At 42.9% G+C, this 27,945-nt stretch overlaps 1 protein-coding gene across 3 annotated transcripts; it reads right to left on the bottom strand.

The window, feature by feature from the left end:
- Nucleotides 1-1,650: 1,650 nt before the first annotated feature.
- LOC136428161 (axotactin-like) lies at nucleotides 1,651-27,604 on the bottom strand. 3 transcript variants are annotated; one of them, XM_066417492.1, is made up of 35 exons: nucleotides 27,414-27,604; nucleotides 24,999-25,163; nucleotides 24,448-24,621; nucleotides 23,758-23,926; nucleotides 23,220-23,322; nucleotides 22,663-22,826; nucleotides 22,007-22,104; nucleotides 20,677-20,834; nucleotides 20,117-20,274; nucleotides 19,661-19,848; nucleotides 19,023-19,136; nucleotides 18,372-18,550; nucleotides 17,889-17,998; nucleotides 15,380-15,607; nucleotides 14,827-14,973; nucleotides 14,165-14,351; nucleotides 13,700-13,853; nucleotides 13,075-13,219; nucleotides 12,329-12,511; nucleotides 11,946-12,067; nucleotides 11,633-11,733; nucleotides 11,080-11,205; nucleotides 10,769-10,908; nucleotides 10,268-10,513; nucleotides 8,153-8,299; nucleotides 7,564-7,740; nucleotides 7,305-7,436; nucleotides 6,793-6,999; nucleotides 6,478-6,563; nucleotides 6,219-6,363; nucleotides 5,770-5,906; nucleotides 5,278-5,365; nucleotides 3,688-3,837; nucleotides 2,964-3,355; nucleotides 1,651-2,463 (listed from the first exon to the last, which is right to left on the bottom strand). In XM_066417492.1, the coding sequence occupies exons 2-35, from the start codon at nucleotides 25,152-25,154 to the stop codon at nucleotides 2,317-2,319; spliced, it is 5,358 nt and encodes a 1,785-aa protein (XP_066273589.1). In that variant the 5' UTR covers nucleotides 25,155-25,163; nucleotides 27,414-27,604; the 3' UTR covers nucleotides 1,651-2,316. The 3 variants fall into 3 exon arrangements, with proteins under 3 accessions (XP_066273589.1, XP_066273588.1, XP_066273590.1); XM_066417491.1 differs by having other exon boundaries at nucleotides 24,999-25,174; nucleotides 27,414-27,603; XM_066417493.1 differs by having other exon boundaries at nucleotides 2,324-2,463; nucleotides 2,980-3,355; nucleotides 24,999-25,174; nucleotides 27,414-27,603.
- Nucleotides 27,605-27,945: the final 341 nt, after the last annotated feature.

The following is a 27,945-nucleotide window of genomic DNA, read 5'->3' as shown; positions in this document are numbered from 1 at the left end:
TCACCAGTTTGTAACGGAAGAAAAGACGCCGAACCTTAAAAATACATTCTATACGTATTCTTTTATGAGGCACTGTTTCAGAAGATGGTTGAAAAACTGACATAATTTCCCCTTTTGTTTGTGAAAACTGCCTAAAAGCGATGTCATCCACAAGATCATTTTATTGTGCCCTATTAGAAGGACATTTTTTGTGCACTGATTTTGGTATGTTTTATTATTTTTTACAGTCACGCCTTCTGCTTGCTAACCACGCCATCCTAGTCTTGGTCTTGTCTATCGCTGTTTTGGTGACTTGTAGTAAACTGGTGTCGGGCCTGGCGTCCAAAGTGCGACGGGTTCGCAGCTCTACCTGGCAATCTTCACGGGAAAACGAGGGTTCTGACGTCACCAAGGTTTTCATACTGGCCATGCTCACCGGAATCTGCGCATGCCTAGTTCTTTACGTCACGCTATGCTACCTTATCGCACATCCATGGTTGGACATTTCTCAGACAACTTACACCACAAGGTTGGCAGCGTCCCTAGCGGTTTGTCTCAGCACCGCAGCGATCCTCGTTTCCTTCATTGTGACCTCTGCACTGCTGGACCAACTGCTGGTCTCTTTTGGACTGGACCCCGACCAGACAAACTTCGCCCTAATTGTGCAATGCATATCATCTAATTCAGCAGCCCTAATGACACACTTGGGCCTTCTTTCCTCCATGTACTCCCTGGCTTGGGTGCCCGGGGAGGCGGGAATTCAGCTTTGGGTTCAGAAGATAGCTCTCGTTCTCATCGGGGGCCCTGCCTGTATGCTGGAGGCGGTTTTATTGTTCTGGACTATTAAAAAGTTGACCCGTATGATCATTAGTTTGGTCAGTCAATATGTCAAGAAGGTCGTTGAAATCATCAAAGCCATTCGGCTTTCTCTGCCAGCCATGTTTTTCCTGTCGTGCCTCGCCACAAGCGGAGCTGTTTATGGGGTTGTTTCTACCGAGGAGACGGCCCAAGATGACGTCATGTTTGCTGCCTTGGTTGTACTGACTGCGATGGCGATTGCCGTAAACGTTGGACTTGGGCTGTGGCTAGTTTACGACGTTCTTCCGCTGGACAACCAGGAGCAGATACAGCAGGGAGCAGTGGACTTCATGGCAGCTTTGATGATGGAGATCCCCTTCCTGCCGCAACAAATCAAGGAGAGCTAACTCATCACACACTATCAACTGTGCATGAAGACGGAGGTCCATGCCAAGCTGTATATGAACACCAAGTTCGCAATTCAACGGAGAAAATGAGTCACAGTGCCTTTTCTGTTTTTCATATTGCACTTCTTTTGAAATGGGGGCTAGAATACTAGTATGACAATATTTCATACTTTGGTTTTAGATGAAAATGTTGCTAGCAGTTCCTTCAACACTAAAGCGTTTTTAAATTACATTCTTACTTAGTGCACTTATGGCTTCTCTTCAATCTGTACATGACTAAAGCTCTCTTGAGAGCTAAAAAAAGTTTTCCATAATGACCGGGTACTGTGGGTCACTGTGCCGTGCATTATGGCTGGAAATCCCCGGTGTAGGCACTTATGTCTAATGTAGCAAAAACCTCAGGCACGCAAGGTTTCAAGGAAGAAAGTATCTTCTCTAAAAGCAATGAAGCCAGGAAAACACACTAAAACTATCACATGCGTTTCTTGCAGCACAATTCATATCACGTCCATTGGCATTGCATAAGAGGCAAAGTGTATGAATACTGAATTCTAACTAGAGCACACAAAGCACTAACAAAGATAATGTTACAAACTAGGCAACGGTTTTATAAAACACACATGATAACCCGAAATAAATTCACAGCCACAATATCATTTGTAACGCACGCAGTAAATATGGCATTATTGGTATTGATTGCTACAGATGGCTTGTCACTAGATCATTCTGAAGTGTCAAAGAATGTTTGTCATGCTTTTTGTCGTACTACTGTGGTCAAATTAGGTATTGTACAAAGCATTCATGTTTGGTATAAAATAAAGATGATGTCATACACCACCGCCAATATCATCAATTTACAATCACTGTCTTTCAAGCGTATGTCATACATACAAGAGATAATGCTTTCATTGTCATGATGTCAATGCAACATTATTTTGGAAAAAATTATAAAAGAAGTATACAACTGTTAACTTAAAGAAATGAATGTAAAAGACATATTGACTAAGTAACACTCTTTCTTGTGCATAGACTACCTTTAGTGTGTAGTATGTGTTTACACAGTTCTAGTTAACATAGTCTTCACTGGAAAACCGCGGAGTTTAATACTAGGTAGATATTCTAAAAGAATGTTCTACACAAATGAGTGACTATAACTCTTCACGGGAGATTCAGTGGATCTCTTGTCCTGCTGATCTCCCGTTAACTGAGCAGCTGGTAGCGGTGGGTCAGCAGCTGCATTCTCCTGCCTTCCTCTTCCCTTTATAGGGGTGCTGTGGCTCTGTGGGAAGAAAATTGTGGACAGTCACAAAAGCGTCAAGGTACTTGGTTATTTGTGGTTAAAGGTATCAAGCTGTACAGGACCAAGGCTAAGAATTAAAAAAAACCCAGAATGATTAAGAAAATATCGTAGGAAATGGAATCGAAAGTAACACAGGAAGTTTAGAGAGAAGCAACAGTTAAAAGCACAGTATAAAGTTTGATCATCGGCAAACAAAACCAAACCATCCGAGACCACAGGAGCACATTTCAGCACCAAGGCCAGTGAAAATCATTTTGATATCATCATTAACAGAATAACAACATTGGTTTAGATTAAGATCATTGACAGTATAGACTGCGCCAGAAAGCCCCTAGTCCCTACACATCTACGGGGTTTCCATCCAAAGTTTAGAACGCTCTTAATTTAAGCTTTTAATGGTCGAGCGAGACACAGCAACCGCCACTCAGCAAGCACCATCCAGCGAGCGAGCGAGCGTGAACGTAAGTGTAGATCAGAACCTGAGGGTGTACATACGAGCCACCGCCGCCCTGTTGTCTGCCATACAGCTCTTCTGCACGAATAGCCTTCACCATGGGCAGGGCCAAGATGTCGTCCTCGTAGTAGTCATCCTCTCGTTTCCGCGTGTTTTCTCCTTGTGGATCCCACTCCAACTCCGGCACCTCGTCTATGTCATCAAGTTCGTACAAGGCCGGATGCTTCCGGCAATTCTCGGGAGACGAGTCTGGACTGGAGTCGCCGGGGTCATCCCGAAGTGCGGGAAGACGCTTGAAAGTTGTGGGCTTCAGTTTTTCGTTGTCATCCTCAACTGCTAGCTGTATGCTGTTTTCACCGTTGGTCTTGATCGTCGACGTGTCCTTTGGCCTATACTCACTATCAGCGTCGTTAGAGCCTGTCATAGATTAAACAACAACAACAGTTCGGTGTCATTTGAAAATTAAAACAATAAAGTGTGTGACGCTGGTGTCTCGGCTCTTCTATCTCTTCGATTGACTGAACATTGCAGAAAATACGACGGACTTACGGCACTACGACGAGACACTTCCTCTTTCCCTTCAGGGCACACTGTTTTTATATTCAATGATAACGTCGACTAAAAGAGAGGATTGGCGCTCAGCTGGCCTTGTGTCTAATGGAAGCTGTATCTTCCCACGCTGTCCAGAGGCTTTACTCAACTCAGACGTGAGCGGGGTTGGTAACGTGTTACATTTTAATCTAACCCACCTTCTGGCTTGCTCAACTTCTCCATCTCTGCAGCTGTTCCCTTTTTTGGGACGAATCTCCCCCCTCGCCTGTTCCGTCGGTATTTCCGTCCTATACACACCACCCCGATGGTCACAGCAACCACCACGGCGCACAGACTCACCGCGACAGCTAGATGTACAGATAAATTCCTTACAGATTAAATGAGACTCAAAATCAACCAGATATTCTTACGTACAAAATGCATGTACAAACACACAGGAGACCCTACAAATTCTAAAGTTTCACGCCAATGTATGTGGTTAAGGATAGATGTAAAAAACCTGGTACGTATGTAGACTACTTAGGGGCAGCACTGTATGAAAGGTATTCAAAATCTATTCACAAGCAGCATGCTGAAATACATGCATAAACAACTAGAGTTCCACGACCTCATACCTTCGCCAAATGATTTTAACCTTTATGACTGACGTATTAGGTGTGTTTCTCATGAATTATAAATCATACAACTGTTGATTGTTTTAAAATATAACATGTGCAAGGTATGAGCTTAACAAATTAAGAGCTTAACAAAGAAGGTTATGCTAATATTTATCATCAACTATGGAAACGAGGCCCTTATTAGCATAATTTGATTCAACGATGTTCACATTCACATAACTTCCCGATGCCACAAAAAAAGTATTAAATGTATGAAATTGCCATCATTTGCCAGTGTGGAATTATATAAGTTACTCATTAAGTATTCAAATTAGGCCCACATTTGCATATTTGCTATCTATTAACAGTCCTCTCTTCCTCAGTTACAATTTGAATAGTCATATCATGGAACAAAGCAGATTTTTAAAGTTACCTCATTAATTATGCAAATTAAAATCTGATTTGCATAATTATCGTCCAATCATACTAAGCATCACACAAGCTATCTACATACCAAAAAACATGACCATCCATCAAGGCCATCTTGTTATAGTATTTTCTCATTAATTATGCAAATGAGGTCTTCATTTGCATAGTTCATATTAATTGATATTTCTCTCTTCCTCAGTTACATATGTCACATGTTTCAGAGTCCTATCATGGAATTTGGCGGATGTATAAACTTTCCTAATTAATTATGCAAATTAGATACTGATTTGCATAAGAAGTATCTAATCATGTACATCATCACTCAAGCTATCTACTTACCAAAAATCATTACCATCCATCAAGCCCTTCTTGAGTTATTCCCTTTCAAAGTCTGAACCAAAACCTGCTCCTGCAGTTCCAAATAAGCCGCTAGGGGGCCAAAACCCATACCACTTACTCTCTGCCCAAAGATCTATCTACCACTCAAAAATCAGCTCCATAGCATTTCCAGAACACGAGATATCAAAACAGGAAGTTCCGCTGCAGTACCGTAAGAAGTCGCTAGGGGGGCCAAAATCTAATCGTTTTTAGGTCTCATCAAAACCTACCAACATACCAAATATCAAAACAATCCATCCAGGCATTCTTGAGTTATGCTGTGCCACTACACACAAACACACCCACAAATGCTACCCTCTGCATAACCTTCTCGGCGAAGGTAATAAGTACATTCAGCTAAATCAGACCAAGGAAGCGTCTTACCTGCTGCAGAACTACCGCCCTGTTGCGCCTGCGCGGAGTACGTTTCAGTGTCAGCTGGGCCAATGTTCCATGGCGGGAACGTGAACACCTAGATCACACGGGAAACAAAGTTCACATTTACCATTACCAGATAACGAAATACAACGTTGCCACAATACGAACATGATACTATAGCATTTGCATTGGCACTTTAGGAATTACAATGTTGTTCACTCTAGATGCAAAGAAACTATTATCAATTTCAAATACTCCACTTCATTCAGATATGATTCAACAAAAGACATTTTTCTATGCTAGCCTCCGATGCAGACTCCTCCCGGCTGTTTTCTTTTTCAAGTTACAGTTTTTATACTATTACATTTTTTTCTTATTTCTGGCCAGCAACTTGAAAAAGAAAACAGCCGGGAGGAGTCTGCATCGGAGGCTATTTCTATGCCAACATATCCCCATTTACTGCCGAGGCGCATTAGAAGGACCCTAATGTTTACTCACTTCATCCATGTCCCTGGGAGCCACGCCAGGACATGTGGTCCGGTTATCCTGGCCAGAAATGGTGACTACATTCCTTAGCGAGTCCACCTTGGAGTCGAACAGAATCTTCAACGGTCGCAAACCATTGATTTCAACTCCTACAGAGAAGAAAGATTTTAAGTAAAAATCTAACATTCAATTTAAACATTGATGATGAAGTTGAAACTTCGTTCTGGCACATTTGCTTGCTTGCTTACTTGCTTATGTCGAGACCTTCCAGTCACGAGTCACCTGGCACATTTGGCTGAGCAAAAATATCATCATAAATGCTAGGATAAGTTTGATGGGTACCATTCAAATAACTATCATTCTTCAGTAGTTATATGTGTAGTTTGGCATGTCAAATCAGGCACTGTGCTATTTTTTGTTTATGTGAAAAAGGTAGAAAAGACAAAAACGCGCGAACATACCTGCCATACAACCGGTAAAGTTTGTAAAGCCATCCACATGAACGTGCGTGTCTGCTTTGACGAACCCACCAAGCTGGGCGACGTCAAATTCGTTGAACATCACGTGAGCAGGTATTGATGACGTCACCTCGTCAAGATCGTCAACCTTTGATGAAAATAACCATGTCCATCACATCCTTATAAACCCTAAGGACAATTCATACAAGGGCATACAAAATTCTGACCACGATGGCAATTCCTAAAGAAAGCTTTGAGTTACCTTGATTGACACTGAATCACTCGAACCTCGGAACCGGATGTAGTGTCTCACTCCATCCGCCAGACTTCCATTGGTGTTGATCGTGTCTGTCATGTGAGGAAGATTGAAGACAATCAACGATCACCAAGGGACAGGATATACAGCTTAATTCTACCTTGAAAATCAAGTCCTACGTCAAAATATGAAATATAGTTTTCGCCAGTTATAATCTATAATAGGTTTTGCTCTATCATTTGTTTACACAAAAACTGCAAACATATCATTCGGCTGGGATCATGACAATGTCTTTATTAGATCTAGAAGAAGTCTCCTTACCCTTTTCCGATCCATGGTCCACTAACAACTGCAGCTGGCCAGACGGCAGCAGACTGATGATGACGGCATTGGACGATCTGTAGCTTGACAGATGGAACAGCACGCCTGCTTGGCGGGAAACGAAAGCGAGGCTGGCGGTGTAGGTGTTTACTGTAGGGTTGGCGTGATGGTGGATGACTGTGTTACCGGAGAATGTGGACCCAACATCTGCAGAACACAATTCGAGATAAAATGCATCAAAACTTCCTGCCAAAAGAGCAGAACTGTTTGTCCTAATAGTCGGACTAGTTCTACAGTTACTTTGCCTCCTTCTATGGCAGTGCCAACATCTGTTTGATCGACGTTAACGTTACTTTCCTATTTTGCATTTTGTAGTTGTGGAATGTAGAAAAGAAAAGACTACTTGGATTTGTCTCAAACAATCGTAACGCCAACAGTACAGTGATGTCAGTGATGTTTCAAGAGCTAAGCATTTGAGCCCTTCGGTTATTGCACCTTTTTGAGGGACTCACCTTCGTTACAAGTGGGACCTGTGTAAGAGGTGTCGTCACAGTCGCACGTAAATGTCGTCCACTGTTCCTTACACAAGCCGCCATGATCACATGGGCTGACGTCACACTTGCCCACACAACCACTCGCAACGCCTGTTAATGAAAATAAACGAACAAAAGGATACTTGTAACCAACCATGTAGTGTTACAGCACCTTTTGAAAATATGATCAAGATATATAGGACATGACCATTTGGTCCAATTGATGGCTAGTACGTACCATTTGATTTCTCGGCTACACTCGCGAGACTTTTGACGTCATTAAAGCCAATCTTAAGACCTCGCATGCAGCCCTGCAACCCTGGCCGGGCTGAAGCCATCGATGCCGGCACTCCTCCAACGTATACTCTTGTTTGTTGAGCAGGTGGCGCCAATGGACGTTCAGGTTTAATGCTCTCTGTAAATCATAGGATTATAACAGGTGTAGATAAGACGATAGGAGAAACAACCCTGCCGTTTGATGAAAAAGTCAAACAATCTTTATCCCAAGCTCATGCCAACCTGCCACAAACAAAAGCTTACGAACAAGGAAGCCTGAAGCCAAACCCTGGATGTACCACGCTCGTTGGCCCAAATAGCTCGTGAGGCTACTGTTTTTCATTGAACAAAAAGTCGTACCAACAGTATATCATACGGTTGCATAGATCTTTTTATCTGCGATCTCATGAACCAATTTCTATGGTATTTGCTAAAAGATTCTGGGGGAATGAGGAGCTACTGTGTTTTGTGGGATCTATACTGCAGTAGTTAAGTATTGGTGCTGGCGGCAGGTATTGAGCGAGGTGTCTGAGCTAAAGTACTGTACTTACCGCTGAAGTCTGGGAACGGGTTTTGCCTGTAGACAGTCAGTAGATCCACGGGTGAGAAGACGCTCTTTGTGGTCTTGTTCGCCGCAATGTTAAGGTCGTTATCTGATCTAGACATGATGACATCAACCCATTCGCCAGATGAGATACCTGAGAAAAGTTTTGTCAACTAAAGATTACCAAAACAACTGCCATGCCACTGATATGTCAGCATTGAACACTTGTAATACTAGTACTATCATTTCAAGCAATTGTCAAATGCATGACTTCGTCGTGAATCATTGTACTGATAAGTAAAATTTTTCATGCTTGGATAAGGGCTTCTTTATTAAGTGCCATGCGCAGCTATGTAGGTAGGAGGCGCTAACTGAAAAGCAAACCGTCTCTGCCGATAGGGGTATCATTGGTAGGTACTGAGATAGATTAAAGGGCACCCAGAATCACCCCACGACTGTTTGGCTTTCCTGAAGAGACTCCAAAGTTTTCAAAAAGTTTCCACTCTACTTATGATGGCTTTTGGAAGATATAAAATGTGACATATGTGACATTCGGCACAGAGAGAAAAGACAAAATTCATGCATTTTGGTAGTCTTCGTGACTGTTGATGACAAGCGGCCAGACAACAAACACATGGTAAGCTCTTCATGCCAAGATAAATTCAGGGCTAATGCATGGCTGCCGCCGGTGACCAAAGTGATCCGTCATTCTAGAGGCAGCGCCGGGGTTAGGAGTCAGCGCCATTAGAAATGAGAACCCCTACTGTGGAAAACTGAAGTTTGGGTGAAAAGGCCTGTAATGAGGTAAAGACGTGGTGAATGCAGACGTGATCACGGCTGCTCAGGTGTTCTCACCGCCCACATCTCAAGTAATTACTACTTATTGCACGCTCGGTAAAAGCGTCGATATGAGGTTGCTAAGAGTCACTAATGAGACTTGACTTGCGATGTCGATATGCGGAGAGAGCGGTATCGACAAACTGACATATTATGAGGCATATTTGCCGGAGGCGAGCTGCCGTTTTATCTGGGGTCACACACGAGAAATTACTTGTGCCATCTCTTATTGAGGAGAGTTGCAAAATCGTTTCGGTATTGAGAGGTAGTTAACCTAGCTAACGTTAGAAACATACAAAAGAGACTCATCATAAGTTAGAACATTCGTGATGTCGGGCGCTGATACGAATGGGAGTGGGGAAATAATATATTAGAAAGTTTGTTGAAATTAGCAAGAGGACATTATCTGAGACAAAGTATCATTTCGGATTACGCACCACACAGTGATAACAAGATAGATACAAAAATGACCAATTACGAGCAAAAGGGCCATAAAAGGTGTAGAGCGAAGATAAGATCATGATGTTTTGCCTAAGGTGGCTGATGACGTAGAATAGCGTCAATTTTGAGGTAGACAGATAGTGATGTAGATACTCATATCGGGTCTTTTTTTTGGTGCTATTCTCATGTGATAGACTTATCTAATGAAAGACATTGGCGCCGGCTTTGTATTCCTAACGGCAATGTTCAAGGTTTCAATATAATTTTATTGGAAACTGCGGAAAGCTGCGATGTGCGAAATGAAATAGGAAATCTAATATGGTTCCCATCTCTTTCATATTTGCCTCAACACCATTGGAGTAAATAGCAACACTGGTGCAGCGTCATTTGCAATCAAGTCAGTAGTGCTAAACTTTTTCATTTTGGTGAAAGGTCGATTACTGTCATAAACGAGGACTTCCTAGATTATGCATATGAAGCGTGTTTATTCATGGTTTAGGAGCAGCCTTAAAACGATCATTAGAATGATGACTTTCATCGATCAAAGCTTTATACGTCAGTCCGGTCCTAGTTTGCGTACGTTGGTGAAACAAATCTTATATCTATTTTTGTTTATTTCATGGTCAAATCTGTACTGTCCTGCCCTAGACAGACCACGGAAGTTTGCCCCCCCCCCCCAAGATCTGATCACTACATATGATGTACATTTACTACTAAGTTAGTTAGGATTTGTCTCCCGAAATGACATCGCTGATATCCTCGTTCAATGTTCAAGGTAGGATTGAGGAAAGCTTTTTATGTTGCTCATGTAGTGACTGTGATTTGAGTAGTGTTCACCACGTACCTGTGACCATGACAGTAACCTCTGTGATCTGGTCTGCTGAGTTAAAACTGACGGTCAGTCTGTCTCCGCCCCTCACCTCAAACTGCACGAAATTGTTGAGATGGTCGTGCGCATACATAAGGACGGAGTCTGACGCGACTGTTCGGAAGCCGAATCTGACGCCTGAATGCAGGACCGAGTTTTGACTTTCTTCAAAAAGGAGGAACGCGCCTTCCGTCAAGAAGGTAGCCGAGTCCAGATTGATGTCTGAAAAGTCAAAGACAAAAAAGTAATCAAATGATGCTCGTGCAGCTTTGCGATGATCAGAATTGTTCCATCCAAGGAGGTTATATATTAACTTCATTGGTCCATCTAATGGGGATTGAATTTAGTTTCTTTCATCTTGAAAGCAGAATTAACTTAGGCCCGATTTATACACGCGTTTTCTGAGTCTACTCCAAGTCGCTGAGTTGAGTACACACGCGTGTGTAAATCGGGCCGTAGACACTGGTTTCCACCTACTGTTCTCGCAGTATTGTCCGCTCTGTGCCGTGGGGTCTGCGCATTCGCACGTGTACTCCTCCCAGTTGTCCACACACCGCCCGCCAAACAGACAAGGGTTGGGATCGCAGGAATGGCGGCACCCTGTCTTTACCCCAGGACTGGACAGGAACACATTGGAGACAATAATGGTATTTCTAAAAACAATAAGACAACTTTTTGTTGGACGCTAAGACAAAATTATTTCACCGACATTCCATATCTAGTCTCTACTGATCATTTCTTATCTGTGGCCCAGGGCAAAAAAAAGAAAAACGTGGGTTGATTCGTACCTGCTTTGCCGACGCCGAATGTCACCAACGTATTCTCGAAGGTCAATAGGACTACCGTTGACCTTGAACACCGTGACACAGCCCACCATTCCAGTTCGTGCCTCAAGGTTGACTACTGACATCGAGCTAGATTGAAGGTGAATCAGCATGTTGAATATTTTCCCTCATGCTTTCCGTGTCAACACATTCATAATCACTATATTCACATCAATGCAATATTTGCTGAACTGTCGGGCACCATCGTAATCAGCTAATTACTGTTGTGGCTTCGGAATCAGCGTTTGCATTAAATGAAGCCTTAACGAACACATAACGGGACAAGAATTCAAAGTCATATTCATGGCGGCTACATGTGACACGACGCAAGGGTCATGGTTTGCAGTAGCCCCCGCACCAAAGTAAAGTCTTTTATCCACCACAGAATCACGTCCTTACAAAACCAAGCAATGACCTTTTCACAGAAACATTGTACATTTATGTGGAAGCGTGCACCTCTGTGCTTCGCTTCTTTGCCTTAACAAGACGATGGCATTTAACTAATTGTGTTACTCACTTTGGCAGCGCCCCCAATACCAACGGACCAGTAAAGCCGTTGAAGGATTCCAACCTGTCGATGTCGTAAATTCTAGAGCCCATGTTGACCGTAAACCGAACCTGTCGTAAAATGAAATATTGTAACGATCATGCCGTAAGAAAAAAATCATATAAAGTCAGTACTTTTATTACGCAATATATATGAAGTTGTAACCACTATAGTAGATACAGTGGGTTTCCTTGCATACCAGGTTAGAGAGCACAGGTGATGGGACTAGATGAATAAAACAACCCAAGTTCAAGGCTGTAATGACGAAAAGACAGGAACTTACCTGGAGCTCCTCAAACTCTACAGATATCGTCTGCACTTCCCCAGTACTCAGCAGGCGGTCTGACATCATCGTGATGTTCTCAAAGATATCGCCCACTCGGAAAAGAAATACTACACTCCGACCTGTACAGAAAAATTACAATAGATTAACCTAGATGTTGACTTGAAGTTGACATTGAATTAGGCTTTTGATTGTGGATACAAACATGTGTCTGGATAGAAATCTTTTTAATAAGAAAGGACAGCACAGAAAAGTCGTGAATCCCGCCACACAGTATCTTGGATAATATTTTCTGAAGGGACGATTAAAAGTCCATTATGTCCATGGGCATCTTGGTCACCCATCAACACGTGTGTTGGGATTCAGAGGATTATCCATCTCACCGTTCATCATGTAGATGAGGAGATAGTTGGGGTTAGTGGCGCTCGGCTGTTGGTAGAGCAGAATACAGCTCGTGTTGTAAGTGATGAAGCTAAAGGTGAGATCTCCCTCTTGCCAGCCGCGCTCCAACTGGATGTAAGAGGATTCCCTGGTAAACGTCACGCCATAGGAAGGGTCGTTTGTTTCTGGTGCAGAAGATATACCGGTAGAATAAGAAAATGCCAATGATAACAATGACACGTCAAACTTTCACCAGATGGATCGGCAGTGGGTAGTAGGCACCCGTTCCGACTTATTGTCGACGCCACGTTAACTGCTGTTATCATCTATCAATACATGCCATACCATTACCCACGCGAAATAAAATCATGATGGTTATCTTTGCTTTATTAGATATCAGATACGGTTGTGACTGATTGAAGGTTCCATCTACAGTGTGTTCCTTCTGGGCTCTTGATACACGATGTGTCAAAGAAACTGCCGTGACGATCTAGTTAACTAAAGCCATGCGCTATAAAACCCGTCGAGAAGTGATTCACCACTAGAAAATCAATCCTATATTGTCGGGTACTGACGTTACATTGTATATCATCACTGTCCATATTCTTCAAGATAACTGGTACAATGGAAACATGCGGGAGGCACATTGTCCCTATAAGTACTTTGGAATAATGTTTTGTCGTACAGATGTATTCAAAATACTGCTGTGGTAACAAGAACATTATATACAGCTTTAAATATTCCTCACTTGATCCGGTACACTGTAGAGGGCCGAGAGATAGACGTCCTTCCGTTCCCACCGTGTTTCCCGCCTGCAGAAGTACGGCGTCCATGATTGGCAGGTGGGCAGTGTCCCGGATGTAGCCGGAGTCTGTCCGCCATGTTTCATCTCCCTGTGAGACGAAGACAATGGTCTATGATTCGAAATCCCTAGGATATAAAGTTTCCAGAAGATCGGTAAGTCTTGAATACAAACTACCTGGCAATCAAGTGCCGAAACTAGCTGCGTTGTACCTTCCTACTCTTACTAGATGTTAACGTCAGTGCAAATGTGTTATCCTCAAACCGATGGACGAGTCTTGACTAAATTCTAGTCTAGATATAATCTATTGACTGTTTCCCTGCATATATACTCTGATAATCCTACCTACTCTCCTTCTCCAAAATGTTCCCAATAGAATCTATCTGTCTGTTTAGTCTCTACGCCAACGTTGTTACGTTATTGCCATTCTAGATCATTCTACAACAGCCTGCTATTCATGTCCGTCATAATGGCCCATCACATCGCCATAGTTGCGTGGTAACATTTCACAAACAGAAAAGTTAGAGAGAGGTAGTTTCATCTAAAATGCTATGTATATATATTTACGTACTTTGTCACAGTTGCAACCCAAGTTCTCTTCTACGCATGTGTTACTGTACCAACAACTGCATTTCCCGTCTGTGGTGGATGAGTTCCCGTGTGAATGGCCAATGGCGCTGTATCGAATCTCTTCGGCGCCGTAGAACCACGTGTTTACCCCCAATCTAAAGGGAAGAGTGGGAGCGATAAGCAGTGCATATTGCCACGTTCGGAAACGGCTTTGTGTGATGTTGAAAAAGGCTTTTGCAATTAGTGACGATAGACGTGTGCGACGATGGAGGGATGGTCACGTCCAAAACAAAATGCATTTTCCATGCTCGCTGGAATGACCATCGAAATAGGAAACGTCGAGTGAAGCAAAACGCTTTCAATTGCTTCTTCCCAGTGCAAATAATTCCTGAAGAAATGGACAGCTGTTATTGTTACAGTAGATTTCTAGGCATATTGTCACTTAGTAATGCTTCACATGGCTTACCTAAGAGGTGCGGCTGTGCATTGATACTCCACCCACTGCTGGCAGGACTGAGACATTTGGAGCAGGTGGAGTAACGCTTGTCCGTACTGGTCCATGTCCCGGTACGACACGTGCAGCAGGGTGTCGGTCATGCCTGCCCGGCGAACCACGGTTCCAGGAGCCAGGTTATGACTGATAGTTGTGGTGCCTGAATGGTTGAAATGTCCACAAATACAAAATTATATGGTGTGTTTACGGGATTCGTATTCAGCATCTGATACTGGGGCTAACAATGCTTGTATAGTAGGGTCTAGGAGAACTTTTACCCACGGGAATTCTGTCTTTCAAACCGTTTTCTCTTTACTTTCTGTGCAGGAAAAGTAGCAGCTTACGTTCCATGTGCAATAAGCAAATATTAACATGGGGGCGGTCAACTGCAGCCATATCTATTCATTTTATCCAAGTCGTGATGAAGCCGCTTTTGACACTAACGAAGATCAAAACACTTTTTCTACTATGTGCTACAATCTTGCGTAAAAGGACTTTTGAAAGCCAAGTTAAACCGTGACGCTTTCCATGTGTTTCTTTCGCTTGGCGCTTTGACACACAGATAAACAACAGATCGTCTTCACTGAAAACGTATTCGGTTAGTTTCTACAGTCCTTTTTTTAACCCTTTCCTACCTGCTTCTACGCCATCCTGAGTTGCCTCCATCGTGCAGTGCACATATGCTGGCGGCAGTGGTCCTCTGCCGTCGACATCAATCCTCCATACTCCTGTTCGCCGCTCACCCATTTGGTAGTACTCATCACACGAACTCTTGTGCAAAGCTGTGTGAGAAAATAAGCACGACATTCTGAGACTATCTCAGGGTGTTGGATTAAACGTGCAGAAGCCGAAAAAAGAAGACCAAAGCATGTCCAGGATCAAAGATGCAAAACCAGGTGTCGATCCTGCTGAAGTCCCAAGGTCGGCCACCAGAGGCCATACATCGACTTTGACCGTCGGGTTTACAACATCTACCCACGTAACAAATATCATCGCAATCCATCTGGAGGTTCTTAACATATATTCCGCCGGATACGCACACACACAGGCACGCACACAAACAGAGTAAAAACTATACCTCCATCTTTCTTGGGGGTAAAAAGGACAAGAAGAACACAGAACACAAACAATACAGCTTCCTGTCCCTGGCCTGCCTTACAACTCAGAAAATATAAGACATGAACTTACGAAAGGAGCAAACGTTTCCATCATATCCAGTCCCAGCACACACGCACCACGACCGGTACCAGTCCTGCTGGCACAAACCACCATGTTGGCAACGGTTTGCCCTCCCACAAAAGTCCCGGATGTTGCAGTTATCCATGATGATGCCGTGGTTGTCTGAAGTGGTCATCATCCGGAGAACGTCGAAGTCTTCTCCGTTGAACTTGATCTCCTTCATGCAACCTACAAATCCTAAGAAAAAACAGACATTGAAATTTTATGACTTCACGTGCGGATTGTAAAGTATCATCCTGGAGATCGATTCAAATGAATTGTATCACCACAAGTATTTCTAGATACATTATAGCCAAGTTTATTGCATTATTCTACCCAGGGGGCTTAATGCAAACACATGTCACATTGATAGAGTGGTAAATACAGAAATATCAGAGTTTGACGTCTACTATCTCATGCCTCATACACAGCACAAACACCAGCTCTGTATCATGATTTAAATGTTATAACTGTATTTGACATCAGTAAATTTCAAATTGCCTTATTTGTCCATAAAATTGTCCACGATAGCTCTTGCCTACTTCAACAATGCAAAAGTCTTTCAAATTCTAACTCAGGCATTCACCACCACAAGACAACAAAATCTTTTCAGACCAATCATGACAAAATCTAGTCAAAAACAAGGTCACATACCAGGGGGCCCAAAATCGACCTTGAATTTCGGCTTCACTACACCCGCCCACATACTAAATATCATTGTAATCCATCAAGAGGCTCTTGAGTTATGCTGACTGGAGTGGTGCGGAAACGCAAACAGACAAACAAACAAACAAACAAACAGACAGACAAACAGACACACCTAAACTGTATCTCCATTTTTCATGGAGATAACAACACAATTCTCACTGGTGTTTGCGGTGTTGGCTGAGGTGTTTGATACCCTCTTTAACTACCAACCTGCCATATTTCTGACAAATCCTTTTGAAGCATCTTGATTTATAGGTGCGAAGACACAGGCCCAGACAAAAGCATGTTGTTCAAAGTATAAAAGTTTCGGCATTTGCATTAGCATCAGTAGCATTTGTCCCTAAATTACGTGAGGCTTTGAGTTGTATAATTCATATCTGACAGTGTTTAACTTTATTTAACTTCCAAATGCCACAAGAATGAAATTCCCATTATTTACCACTACAGAATCATACGGTATTTTCTGATTAGGTCTTCATGTGTATAAGTGATATCTATCGATATTCCTCTCCATCTCAGTTACAGACAGTGTAGGATCCCGGAGCCAAACCTCTGCTTGGAACCCAGGCATCATAATGGCATCAGCAGGTGCCAGCTGATATACAAAGGCCGTTATATAAAACAACGCATAACCCATCAGGAGGTCACCCCCCTTCCCGCCATATTGGTTGTCATCGCTCAGCTGAAAAAGACCTTCTTAAGATAGATTTCATATAACATCCAGGCACTACTTTTACCTAATCTGTTTGTTTTCCTTGTTTCCCGCTTTTCCTTTGAGAAAAGTAGTAGACTAACATCTTCGTTTTTATATCAATACGATATGATAGTAAAATTATTATACTTTACTCTTCATCTGTAACAGTGAAACGTACTAGGATGAGATAAAATGACTTTCGTCTTTAAATGCATTTGAAGTGCAACATTTACAGCTCATCTCAAGTACAGCTTATTTCATATATCACCATTTTCAATTTCCAGAAATGGGCACTACTCTAAGCCTGCAGCTGTTAACGGAAAGTCGACAAGCGGAAAGTATTTCTCCCTACAACATGCAGTTTTACAGTTTCGCATTTACTGCAGGCCTATGTGCCCCTTTATCTTACATCGTTTGTTCCTTTACGCATTATCCGATAGCAAGGCTAAAATTCCTCCTTATCTTAAAGCCTTCACCTTGGTGAGATCTGAAGCGCATAGCTGACCACGCGTCCACATTCCGCAATGTAGATCTCTCAACAGTGTTCACGGGGAAAGCACCACAAGAGACTTGTTACGAGTATTTCCCCAATTTACGCTGGAGCTCAGGTTTACTACGTACAGGCTAGATGTCTCAGAAACAGCCTTGCGTATTTGCGTGTACTTGGGCAATTTCTCACGCCGCAGTAATCCATGTTGGGGGAGTTCTTCCCGATGATGATGGAAAGAAGAAGCCCTCCTACCGACCCCGTTGGGCCCTTTCTGACGCACGTAGAAAGTAGAATGCATCATTTTTGGACCGCCCGTCTATGTATCATCGTCAGCATAACCGGTGAACTCTAATTGTACGCACAGTAGATGTAGTTTCCGACTTTGTGTGTGGCAAGTGGCAACTTTTTCCAGAGTTTCATAACCGTTTATCATGCAGCTCTCGTCAGCTGAAACTCGGACATTGGAATTCTTCACTGTGAAGTGTCATTATAGAGCTATGAGCAGAGCTCACATGTTGTTTATGGGAGAGGTTTTCTAAAGGAAGAGCAAAACAGGCGTCGCGACAAAGGACGCAGATGTTGCTTACCGATCCCGTCGTCGTGTTCGCCAGCTCCGATGTTTAAAGCAGCCCGTCTGGTGAAGTAGCCGTCCAGATCGCGGTCAACCCGCTTCCCATCCACCTCCAACATCGCGTGACTAAAAGCACAGACGTTCACGTTAGGTTTGATTAAACTTGACAACATCAAAGGAGGAAACAGTATTTCATGACAATCATATCAAGAAATGTGTTACAGTAGAATCGTTACAGGTACAGTTCACAGCAATGAAAGTCCAATGCTGTGGCTACTGTATGATAGTAAGGTTTTAATGAGAATTTACCTCATCTACTTTCCCAGCTAGTGATGTAGTAAAATGGTGTAAATTGTTGCAAATACGGTCTCGATATTCGTCATAAACACCTTTACCTGTATCTAGTCCCATCCTTATGTCTCAAGGTTGGGCACTGTGGTTGCGAAGCATTATAACACTTGGACGCAATGGTATATTAATAACTAAAGGAGGGACCTACTTGGCGACAAATGCGACTTGGACTTTATGCCAGACGTTGTCGTTCAGAGGCCCCTCCCCAATCACAAGAACGTCGGTGCCAGGTGTGGACAGGTACGGCATGGACGCAATGGGCGTTACCAGGTCATCCGAGCGAGACGACCCCACCTCCAGGTGAACTCGGCCATCTCTTAAACGGACCTGTCAGATTTGCCAGTAACCAGAAATGAATATCAATCAGGCAATCAATCAATCAATCAATGAACCAGTCAGTCTAGTCAGGCAACTCATCATACATGTCAACAAAACTTGCAGGCTGCAACAAGATCAACACGAGCTCCAAGATGCATGAATACCCCTCAAAATCTGTGTGCTTTCAACTTTTTTCTGTGTGCTTTCAACTTTTTTCTGTGAATAGTTTCAACAGGTTTCTAAGTCACTGAAAAGAAATACTCTTTCTGCGCAACCAAATGTTTTATTTACCCGATGTTTTAAATGCCGTCGGTCACCTTCCTGATAGAAATTCTGCATGATTCCCTTTGCACTGCAGCTATAGGTGTCGCTGCTTAAAGATGCGGTCCCAAAAGTAAAGTATTAACATATATACAGAGATAGTTAATGTGGCGTTTCAAACTCTTTGCTTTCACAAAGAATGCAACACTGTTTCACCTACCCATATGCCTTTGCCCGGGACGTCGTCTATGTCGATGGGTGCGAAGACCAGGATGCCGAAATCTCGGAGGGTTCGGAACCGGAAGGCCAGCCGGACATTTCTCGGATCCCATCTCTGTTAGAACAGTGTAGCACATTTACACCATTAGCTTGTAGAGCAACGATGTCAAGAACTCAGTACAAGAACGACGTCATCAAATGACATCAACAAATCATCAACTGTGATATCGAGGTAGCAATGTTACCGCTGTCGTCGCCCCCAACTACATAGCTTTTCGTTCAAGATCATGATGGAATCCGTTATTCGTATTCACGGTGATACTGTTTCTCCGTTTTTCTCTGAGTTCATACCGTATAATTAAAGAATCATTGTTGAGTAAGGTTGTTGTAGCATGGAGCCATTGCTGTGCTTACAAGTATGTGGTACAGTCAAACCTGGATTCAGCAACCACTCATGGGTTTAAGGAAAATGGTTGCCGAGGACAGGTGGTGGCTTAGGACAGGGTAGGGTTAACTATGTAAAAATGGACGGGACTGTTTAATGTGGCATGTGACTGGAGGTGGTTGCCTACGCCAGCTGGTTGCCCGATCATAATGACTATAATAACATACTAATGACCATCAATACAGGAATGTTACCTGTACAGACAGGTAGGTCTCGCTCGTGGGGAAGGTAAAGGGGACGATAGGGTCCTGGTCCCGGCAGGTGAAGTCGGGTACACCACCGATGTGAGACACCGTGTGATCATTCAGGTGTTCTAGAACAGACACCTGGTTCCAGTAGACACTGCGCATGCATCCTATCATGTTGGCAACAGTATCTATACCTGGATATGGAAAATGAGAAACGGTTGTATTTTTTAATGGGTTAAAAAAAAACTACAAAACTTTATATTCTGACATGATTATATACCCAATACTTATGGTTTTAGTTTCAGTAAAGTGTTATTGCAGATATTACAGCAAAAAAAGTTAGACAGGTCCTAGAACTTAAAAGTTGGATGTTAAAATTGTACCTTCTTTGAGCTTGTGATTAAAAGATTGTGTGTTTCTTTTTTGGAAAAAGGTTGCAAAAGACATCAATGTCCAACTGACCGGTTAGCTGCCTGTGATCCCCTACACTCCCAAAGTACACCGCGCGCTCTATCCGCAGGTGGAAGGACACACCGTCCGCCCGGAGGGTCTGCGCAGGCGCGGAGTCCACAACCATGGACACTTCCGGGCCACTGTGTATGAGCTCCAGTGTGTGCCATCTGCGTCGGAAAATGTTGATATTAAGCATGTGAAGACATGTATTAGAAACGTATCTGCGACGTTAGCATATTGTTTTATTTGATACTGGTTTGGCAAAAAAGGTAAAAGGCGATATTTTTCAGGCAGGGTCCAACCCTAACCCTAGGCAAATTGCTATAGTAGTGGACAACCTCAAGTCAACAGTAACACACTCATGCCATATCTTCAGAAAAGATACTAAAAAAACAAACCCTAACCCAAGTTAGGTAACTCCACGTGGGCATCAGCTGGGAGTTATTTGGCAAGGCATATTGTTTGTCCCATCTAGTTATCATGGTAATGAAGTTGTTTGGCCTCTTCTCAACCCATATTACTCCGCATCTCCAAACATGCACTGGGGCCCGTGGAAAGGTCTATAGTACCTGTTGTCGTCCACCCTGACTGCAGATGTCAGGCTCATGGGCCTGTCGCCGAAGTCGATAGTGAAGACGGTGTAACCACGCTGCACGCTCCCCATGATGTAGTTTCTGGTCGGGTGGAGACCGAAGCCAAAGAAAAGTGTCCCGGTTTGTTGTTGGGTCTGGAATAGGAATAGAGATCTAATCATTCTTAATTGTTCGTAGGTATGCAAATGAACATACCAATTTGTATAAATATACGGACATGTCCATCCTTATCCTACATTTTGTCAGCTCATAAGTTGGCTTTTTGCTAGCGTTTCTGTTGGGTCCAACTTCTGGGGGGGTGGATTTAAAAGAAATATATCACGGGATCATGTCACTTTAAACAAAAGCTTCATCCCTGCGGCGTTGCACTTCATGACGTTGATCGTCATCTGTATGGAGCAGGTCTTAACGATCCATTTAACGAGTTTACATTTGGCGCCACAAAGCCCTTCTGATCTCGGACAAACTCTCATCGGCGTCATTACTCTTCCGGATAAGATGCTGATATGACACTAGAAATATTTCAAGCACTCCAGGCGCCATGAAAATTCATCTTTCATATACTGGATCATTCATTTATGCGGCTTGGTCGGCAGTTGCGTGGTAGGGACAGGTAGGGACTGAGCTCCTCTACTTCTAGCCTGCCTCAAGCACATTTGGATAAGTACCACAATAAATCATACACCTCAGCTATCTGTGATACCAATCAGATAGGGAAAATATAGCTATTTATAGATACGAATAAAGTATGACGTGATTCAAGCAGTAACAGATATATGGCAATAGCCGTATGACATAGACAACCGGATTCAACACCTTAGGTAATGCACCGAGCAGCGGTGAAGACCCAGGTTCGCACCCTCCTCTGACAGGGTCGAATCGCTCGGCAAAAAAGGCTCCAGCATCGACCCTGCTCTTCTGACCTAAGGTTTTAGGTATTGGTGACGTTACTGACAGTTGCTCATAAGTAATTAATGAGCTAGCCTTTTTTGGCACAAGCAGCCGTTATTTTGTTCTGAACCCAAAGTAGCGATGTAAGACGTATCTTCATTGGCCGATAGCTTCCTAGCGACCTTTGCGGATTTCCACAAGACGAGCTTGTGGCAATCCACTGATTGGCTGAAAGCTGTTGATGGTGACGTCACCAATACCTAAAACCTTGGGCCGTAATAGCAGGGTCGATGCTGAAGGCTTTGTTGCCAAGCGATTCGACCCTGTTAGAGGAGGGTGCAGGTCCGTTACTTTGAAGGTTGGATAGCATTCATGCTTTGGCTCTGCATGTGTGATTATCGTATATTCACCATACCTTAAACTGTAGACTTATCCTGTTGACCAAGCGGTCTACTTCGTTCTCCTGTACAAACTCCACGTAGTTGTTTCCCTTCAGAAGTACTTCGGTGGTTTCTACGCAAAAACATATGTTGAAATGAGTGTCCAGAGAGACAGAATGCTGGTGCCGATCCTGCTTCTGTATTTGATACTCTGCATTCAAAAACACACCGAACTTTGTTTCAAGACATGGAACTTGATTTTGATGATATGCCTAAAACCTTCAAATGCAAAGTCTAGGCAGAAGACCTACAACATGTGCCAAAGTACTATTTCGAGTGTTTTCTATTCATGAATATTATTTTTCGCTAGTGCGAACAGTTCATCGTAATACTTAGTACTGTGCAGAGTGAGATTGTACACTTTGTGATAAATATTCTTGTGGTACACGATTTTTTTCTTTTATGTGATCAACAGGTAGGCCGTACAGAAGGAAAGTAAAATGGTGTGTTAGTTAGTCACATTAGCCTCTACCAGGCTCCACAGGTCGCTGGAACTTCAATAGTAGAAATTGGCCAAATAGACAGATAACATATCAGTGGAGTAGGCTGGCCATGGAGTACAGTTTGCGACCTGGTAGAGGCTAAGTCACATCAACAAATGTAAGTATGGCGTTGAAAAGCCCTCGCTTACCACTCTTCTCGCAGAACTCCCCCTCATACCCAGTCCCATAGCAGTCGCATATTGTCCGGTAGTATTCGTTGACGCATGCGCCACCGTGCTGACACACACGGTTGTTTTGGCAGCGGTCAATGCAGGTGTTCTGTATGTCCACCTCCTGGACTGGCGTCAGTGTCCTGAAAATCACACCAAGCAGACATTTGTTTGTTTGTATTGCATACCCAGTAAACCGTCTCATGACGTAACACCAGGTTTGTACTGAATAGTGCAAGCTGCATATCCGGACAGATTTACACCGTAATGAACCCTGCTCTTTTCGATAAGTGTGGTGGGTTCCTTTACGTGCTGAAGGTGTGACTCTCCTCAAACACGGGTCCTCCATTTAACGTCCTCTCTGAGGGACGTACCTAACCGAAGCTAGGTACTCATTTTCACTTGATTGAAGTGAGGATATTAGTGTAAAGTGCCTTTCCCAAAGGCACAACGTGGCGTGTTCCATGGCAGAAAGGTCACGGCATAGCTGATTAGAGCATGACTGTCTCCTCATTATAACGTTTTGTTCTACTTACTTGTTGGATCCGTCAACCAGGAACTGCACATTTCTCATACAGCCCACGAACTGGGAGTACCTGCTGAGGACGTGGTGTCGGTGGTTATGTCCGTCAGGGAGTCCTGGGGACAACATACAGCATCCTATTCACTTATCCAGCAGGCAACGAAGTGCAAAAACTGGCTCGATAGGGTATAACTTTTGATATTTCATACCACATAAAATGGCATGATACAACAACGTGCCGAAATGGAACGAAATACTGCAACACAATGCCTTGCAACTCATTAAGTAACGTTTTTGTTATACAACATGACACAGAGGCTCAAAACAGATAACTTTAAAAATGTTCAACTTTGTTGCTTTCAATATTATTGTTCAATCAGGTGCATTATTGCATATTATTGTTCAGTACCCACAAATATATATTGTTGAAGAGGTATTTGGCGGAGATGTTGACACCCCCCCCAAATAAACAGAACCGCAAATGTCATTTCCAAGGCCTCCATCAGAAATCGAAATAAGCTATCTCAACAAAACCAGTATAACCTGCTCACCCCCCAGGTACACTGCAGTGGTAGATGCCGGGGGTCCTCTGTCTAAGATCCCGTCCACGTCGGTCCGCAGCGGTATGGTGTCCGTCTCCCCGTCCACCTGCACTGTCAGCACGCGGGTCGCAGGGTCCTTTCTGTAGGCTACGGTGTGCCAGGTGTCCTCCACAAGCCCCTGCAACATAAAAAAGCTTTTGATTAAGATATCCTGTTTGCTGTCAGGCAATGTTGATGTGATTGTATGGATGAGTTGGGAAAAATGAATTGCCTTCCTTATGAAATAGATATAAGTGGTCCGGAAGGTTGAATAAATGATTGACAGAGCATGGTATACCGAACAATAGATTCGTCAGTTTTGTTAATTCTTTGACATCTTCTCTGACTTTGGAATTGGCTTTGTCAATCTATGACAGTAGTACCCGTCTTCAGATATATTTTTAAGTTACGTCATATATTTTTCAAGTTACGTCATATATTTGCTAATTTTAGAGCTGATTTGTATGATATGCAGTACGGTTGAACACTCTTTGTTTGGAAACGGGCGAAAATTGATGCGCGTGGATGTCATCCATATAATCAAATTAACATGGCCTTACATGTCCTTTTAACTTGAATTTACGTAAGAACATATTTCATTTTTATTACCAAAAGAACAGATAGTCACCCCTGATGTCTTTTGTCTCTGATGCAACTCACCCTGCCTAATCTGACTGTTTCCTTCCAGTTCAGGTAGATATGGTTGATCTCTATTCTCCCATCTTCCACCTTTACAAAGATGACGTATGGCGGATCCCCCTCCTCCTCAGTGGTGTACTCATGATAGATGAGGAGGGCGTCCGGCTGGTTCGTGCGAAAGTCCAACCTCACCCCCTGAGAAGAAAAATACAGGAGCTTCGATAACGTACTTACTGAGGAAGATCAAGTCGACTAGTTCTGCACTCCTGTTAGATAAGTGTGGAATCTATTTGCTCTCAGTGATGAGACAAGCTCGTGACCTTCAAATAAAAATTATCTTAAGATAGCGTAACCAATACCCCAGGGAAGTGAACGGTTTTCTCATTTGTAAGTAAATAATTTTTTTTTCAGCTACATCTTTTCGTGACACTACAGGAACAACAACCACTGCAAGTCTTTTAGAACAGTTACTCTATCTCTCCAGGAGACTATATCGTATATAAAAGCACAAATGGAATCCAAGTCTGGCCTTGTAGTGCGGAGCTTTGACTTGCGTGACAAAGACAGCTTACCTGTGGACTGTCAGGTAACCACACCGGTAGGTACTTCACAAAGGACCCGTCATTGTTTGTAAACGTCACTTCAGAACCGACGTCACGGTTTTGTCCGAATGATGTCTCCAGGAAGCACGTTGCCATGACTAGCGAGGCCACCACTATCTTTAACATGTTGCGTTGCTGAAAGGAAACTAAGAAGACGTTTTGGTACTTTTGAAATCTTGTTAATCATTGATGAGTCACGTTAATTACTTCCGCGAACGAAGTTGTGCTTTTAGTGAGATTGGTTTCTTGGCTGCTTCTGGAAGAGAGTAACCCAAAAGGTTGCAAATGGATTGTCAAGATTTTCGACTCAACAGAAAGTATTGCACTAGAAAAGAAGGGATCAAGTTTAAGGCCACACAGCAGTTTTTTTCAAACTACAGTAATGTGTTTCCTTCAGAACAAACTAATTACTGAAGAACTTTCTACTAATTCTTTAGAATTTACGAGTTGTAAATAGACGTTGGATTAAAAAAGAAAAGATAACTTTTTGGGCTCCCTACCTTGTTTTATTTAAATGCAGCTTCCTTTCAAACCAGAAATAAGTATCGAAGTAGTGACTATCGTGCATTGTTATGGTTCACATTGTCTGTGTGCGTTTCATGAGTTCTTTTAAGACTATCAAACAGGGGAAAGCGCTCTGTTTCCTTGCGTTAATTTTACTTTCTTGATCACCTCCTCTCGCCACCAATCAAAACTGGATAATATTGCACAGGGGGTGATGTATTTCTTCATTCAATTCAAGTCAATCCATTTCTTCCTCATCAATGTCACGAGAAGTTCAGCATCTTACAATGAAGTAATTCTCCAGTCTGACAAATGAAATTACTATCAAATAGCCGGCAATGTAAATTCAGTTACCTCTTTTGATGAATGGCACTAGTGATGGGATGTAAGTATGGTGTAAAGAGGATACTAAAATAAAAGAAATGATTCCCTCTCTGTCTTTTACCATGCCAAAGTCATTGCTACTGTTTCGTCCATTTGCTGTGCATCCATTCCATGTTTCTTCGCCCATATCCTCCCAACCTGTTGAAAGTATGGCGGGTCAACACACTTCACCCCCATGACCTTTCATGCAGGCAGAACTACCACCCAAACTCGTCAGGGGTTATAAATTAACATATTTGTAGGGTGAGATACAATGGGGAACACTGTGGATCGTAAACACCTGTGTTTGAAGTAGCGCTCACGTCATGGGTTTGCTGTATCAGTCACCCCCACCCCCACCCATGCATTAGTAATAGCTTCGTAACATAGTCAACAAGTCAGAAAAAAGAACGATTGCAGAAAATCAACATAATATTTAAGTACTAAGCCGAATTGTGAGACACTTGAAATGTGTGTCCCCCCACCCCCACCTATACATTAGTAATAGCTTCGTAACATAGTCAACAAGTCAGAAAAAAGAACGATTGCAGAAAATTAACATATTATTAAAGAGCTACGTCGTGTTGTCAGACACTTGATATGTGTGTCTCTTACCGACACCGGTGTCTAGTTTTACATGGAAAACAGAGGAGAGTGTCGCATATGGAATGATATACCTACGCTACAAGCGAGTCAGTCAGTCAGACAGACAGAAATTCAGACAGACAGATAGGCACAAAGTCAGTCAGACAGATAGACAGAGTCAATCAGACAGACAGACAGACAGTCAGATAGACAGATAAACAGACAGACAGACAGACAGACAGACAGACAGACAGACAGACAGACAGACAGATGGACAGTAATAAAGATAAGAACAATTGCAACGTCCGATTACAAACAAAGATTTTCCACGTGGGATGCGTCCATGCCGTCCCATTAATCGATAACTACTTGCAACTGTTTATTCAATGACGCAAGGTTCATCGTGGGATTTTAAGACACATTTGTTGTTTTCAGAGTCCTTTCAGTGACCTTGATTTTCGGTGCACCGACAAGGTCTCAAAGACACATAAACTGTACCAATACTGACTTCATTTATCTTGTAACGAGGCAGGCACAAGAGAGAAGTGCTGGAGGAGGGAATTGTTCCCCAACTCCTAGTAAATTAGTTAGACACCGAGCAGTACAGTGTACATTATGAACAAAGCGCTCAAAGTAATAAGAACGTAACGGTTGCAACATTACGATGATTTTTCGTAGCCCAGCGGGTGACATTAATCGTGAAAAGCGTACCTAACGCTACATGCAAACGAGATCTACTCCCTGTGGGTAAAACTTTAAATCTACTTGTACAATATAGCAAATAGTCTACATTTGCCCCAATAGCACATGCAATCTAAAACGTTTATCTGTTCAAAACCCGCAGTAAACAAGGTTGTAAATTTTCCTCAGGTCAGTGACTGTACTCTCTTGGTTCCCACCGCTATATTTAACTGTTAAGTTTAATGTACCAACCTGCTGACGACAAGCCGATGGTATCCTTCGTGACGACAAAGAAAATGGCTCACTTCAGACAGCTATGAACAAACTCTCTGCATTATGGCATTTTACATGGTAGGCACAGGTGTTATAGCAATTTTCCAAGATGGCCGCCGAAGTAAGTTCTTGGTGATGACTTCATCACCGTTGTTGGACTTTGTACCACGCATGAGTCTATGGTATGACTTGGGCCATAAATGGTTAGACGGTCGTTGTCGATATTTGTGCCAAGTCAATATTTGTCTTCCTTGCAGGTACGCCGAGCCATGTTTGGGAAATTGTTTGGCGGCCAGGCGTCGCCCAAACAAGCAAGAGGTGTCCATTGTCACTGAAGGCGCGTTCTTTCTTTCTATCAAAATCGTACTTAGCCATCAACATTCTTTACTTCTATAATCACATAACGCTGTTACTTAATATCAGAATCATGTTTAATACGTACATTTAGTATCTTAGTTGATTACTATCAAATAAACAAATGCTTGACTCTTGGCTTCTGTGGAGTAATCGC

The sequence above is a fragment of the Branchiostoma lanceolatum genome, chromosome 2 (genome assembly GCF_035083965.1).
Source record: "Branchiostoma lanceolatum isolate klBraLanc5 chromosome 2, klBraLanc5.hap2, whole genome shotgun sequence".
Lineage (NCBI taxonomy): Eukaryota > Metazoa > Chordata > Leptocardii > Amphioxiformes > Branchiostomatidae > Branchiostoma > Branchiostoma lanceolatum.
Note: the sequence above shows the minus strand (reverse complement) of the source record. Positions and strands in the feature narration are given on the sequence as shown.

Excerpts from the sequence above, each read along its gene's own strand:
- LOC136428161 (XM_066417492.1), bottom strand. The coding sequence starts at position 25,154 with ATGTTAAAGATAGTGGTGGCCTCGCTAGTCATGGCAACGTGCTTCCTG. Across the intron at positions 13,854-14,164 it reads TGCACAGCCGCACCTCTTAG|ATTGGGGGTAAACACGTGGT; the intron begins GTAAGCCATGTG and ends TCTTCCCTTTAG. Across the intron at positions 10,909-11,079 it reads ATTCGGCGTCGGCAAAGCAG|TCCTGGGGTAAAGACAGGGT; the intron begins GTACGAATCAAC and ends GTTCCTGTCCAG.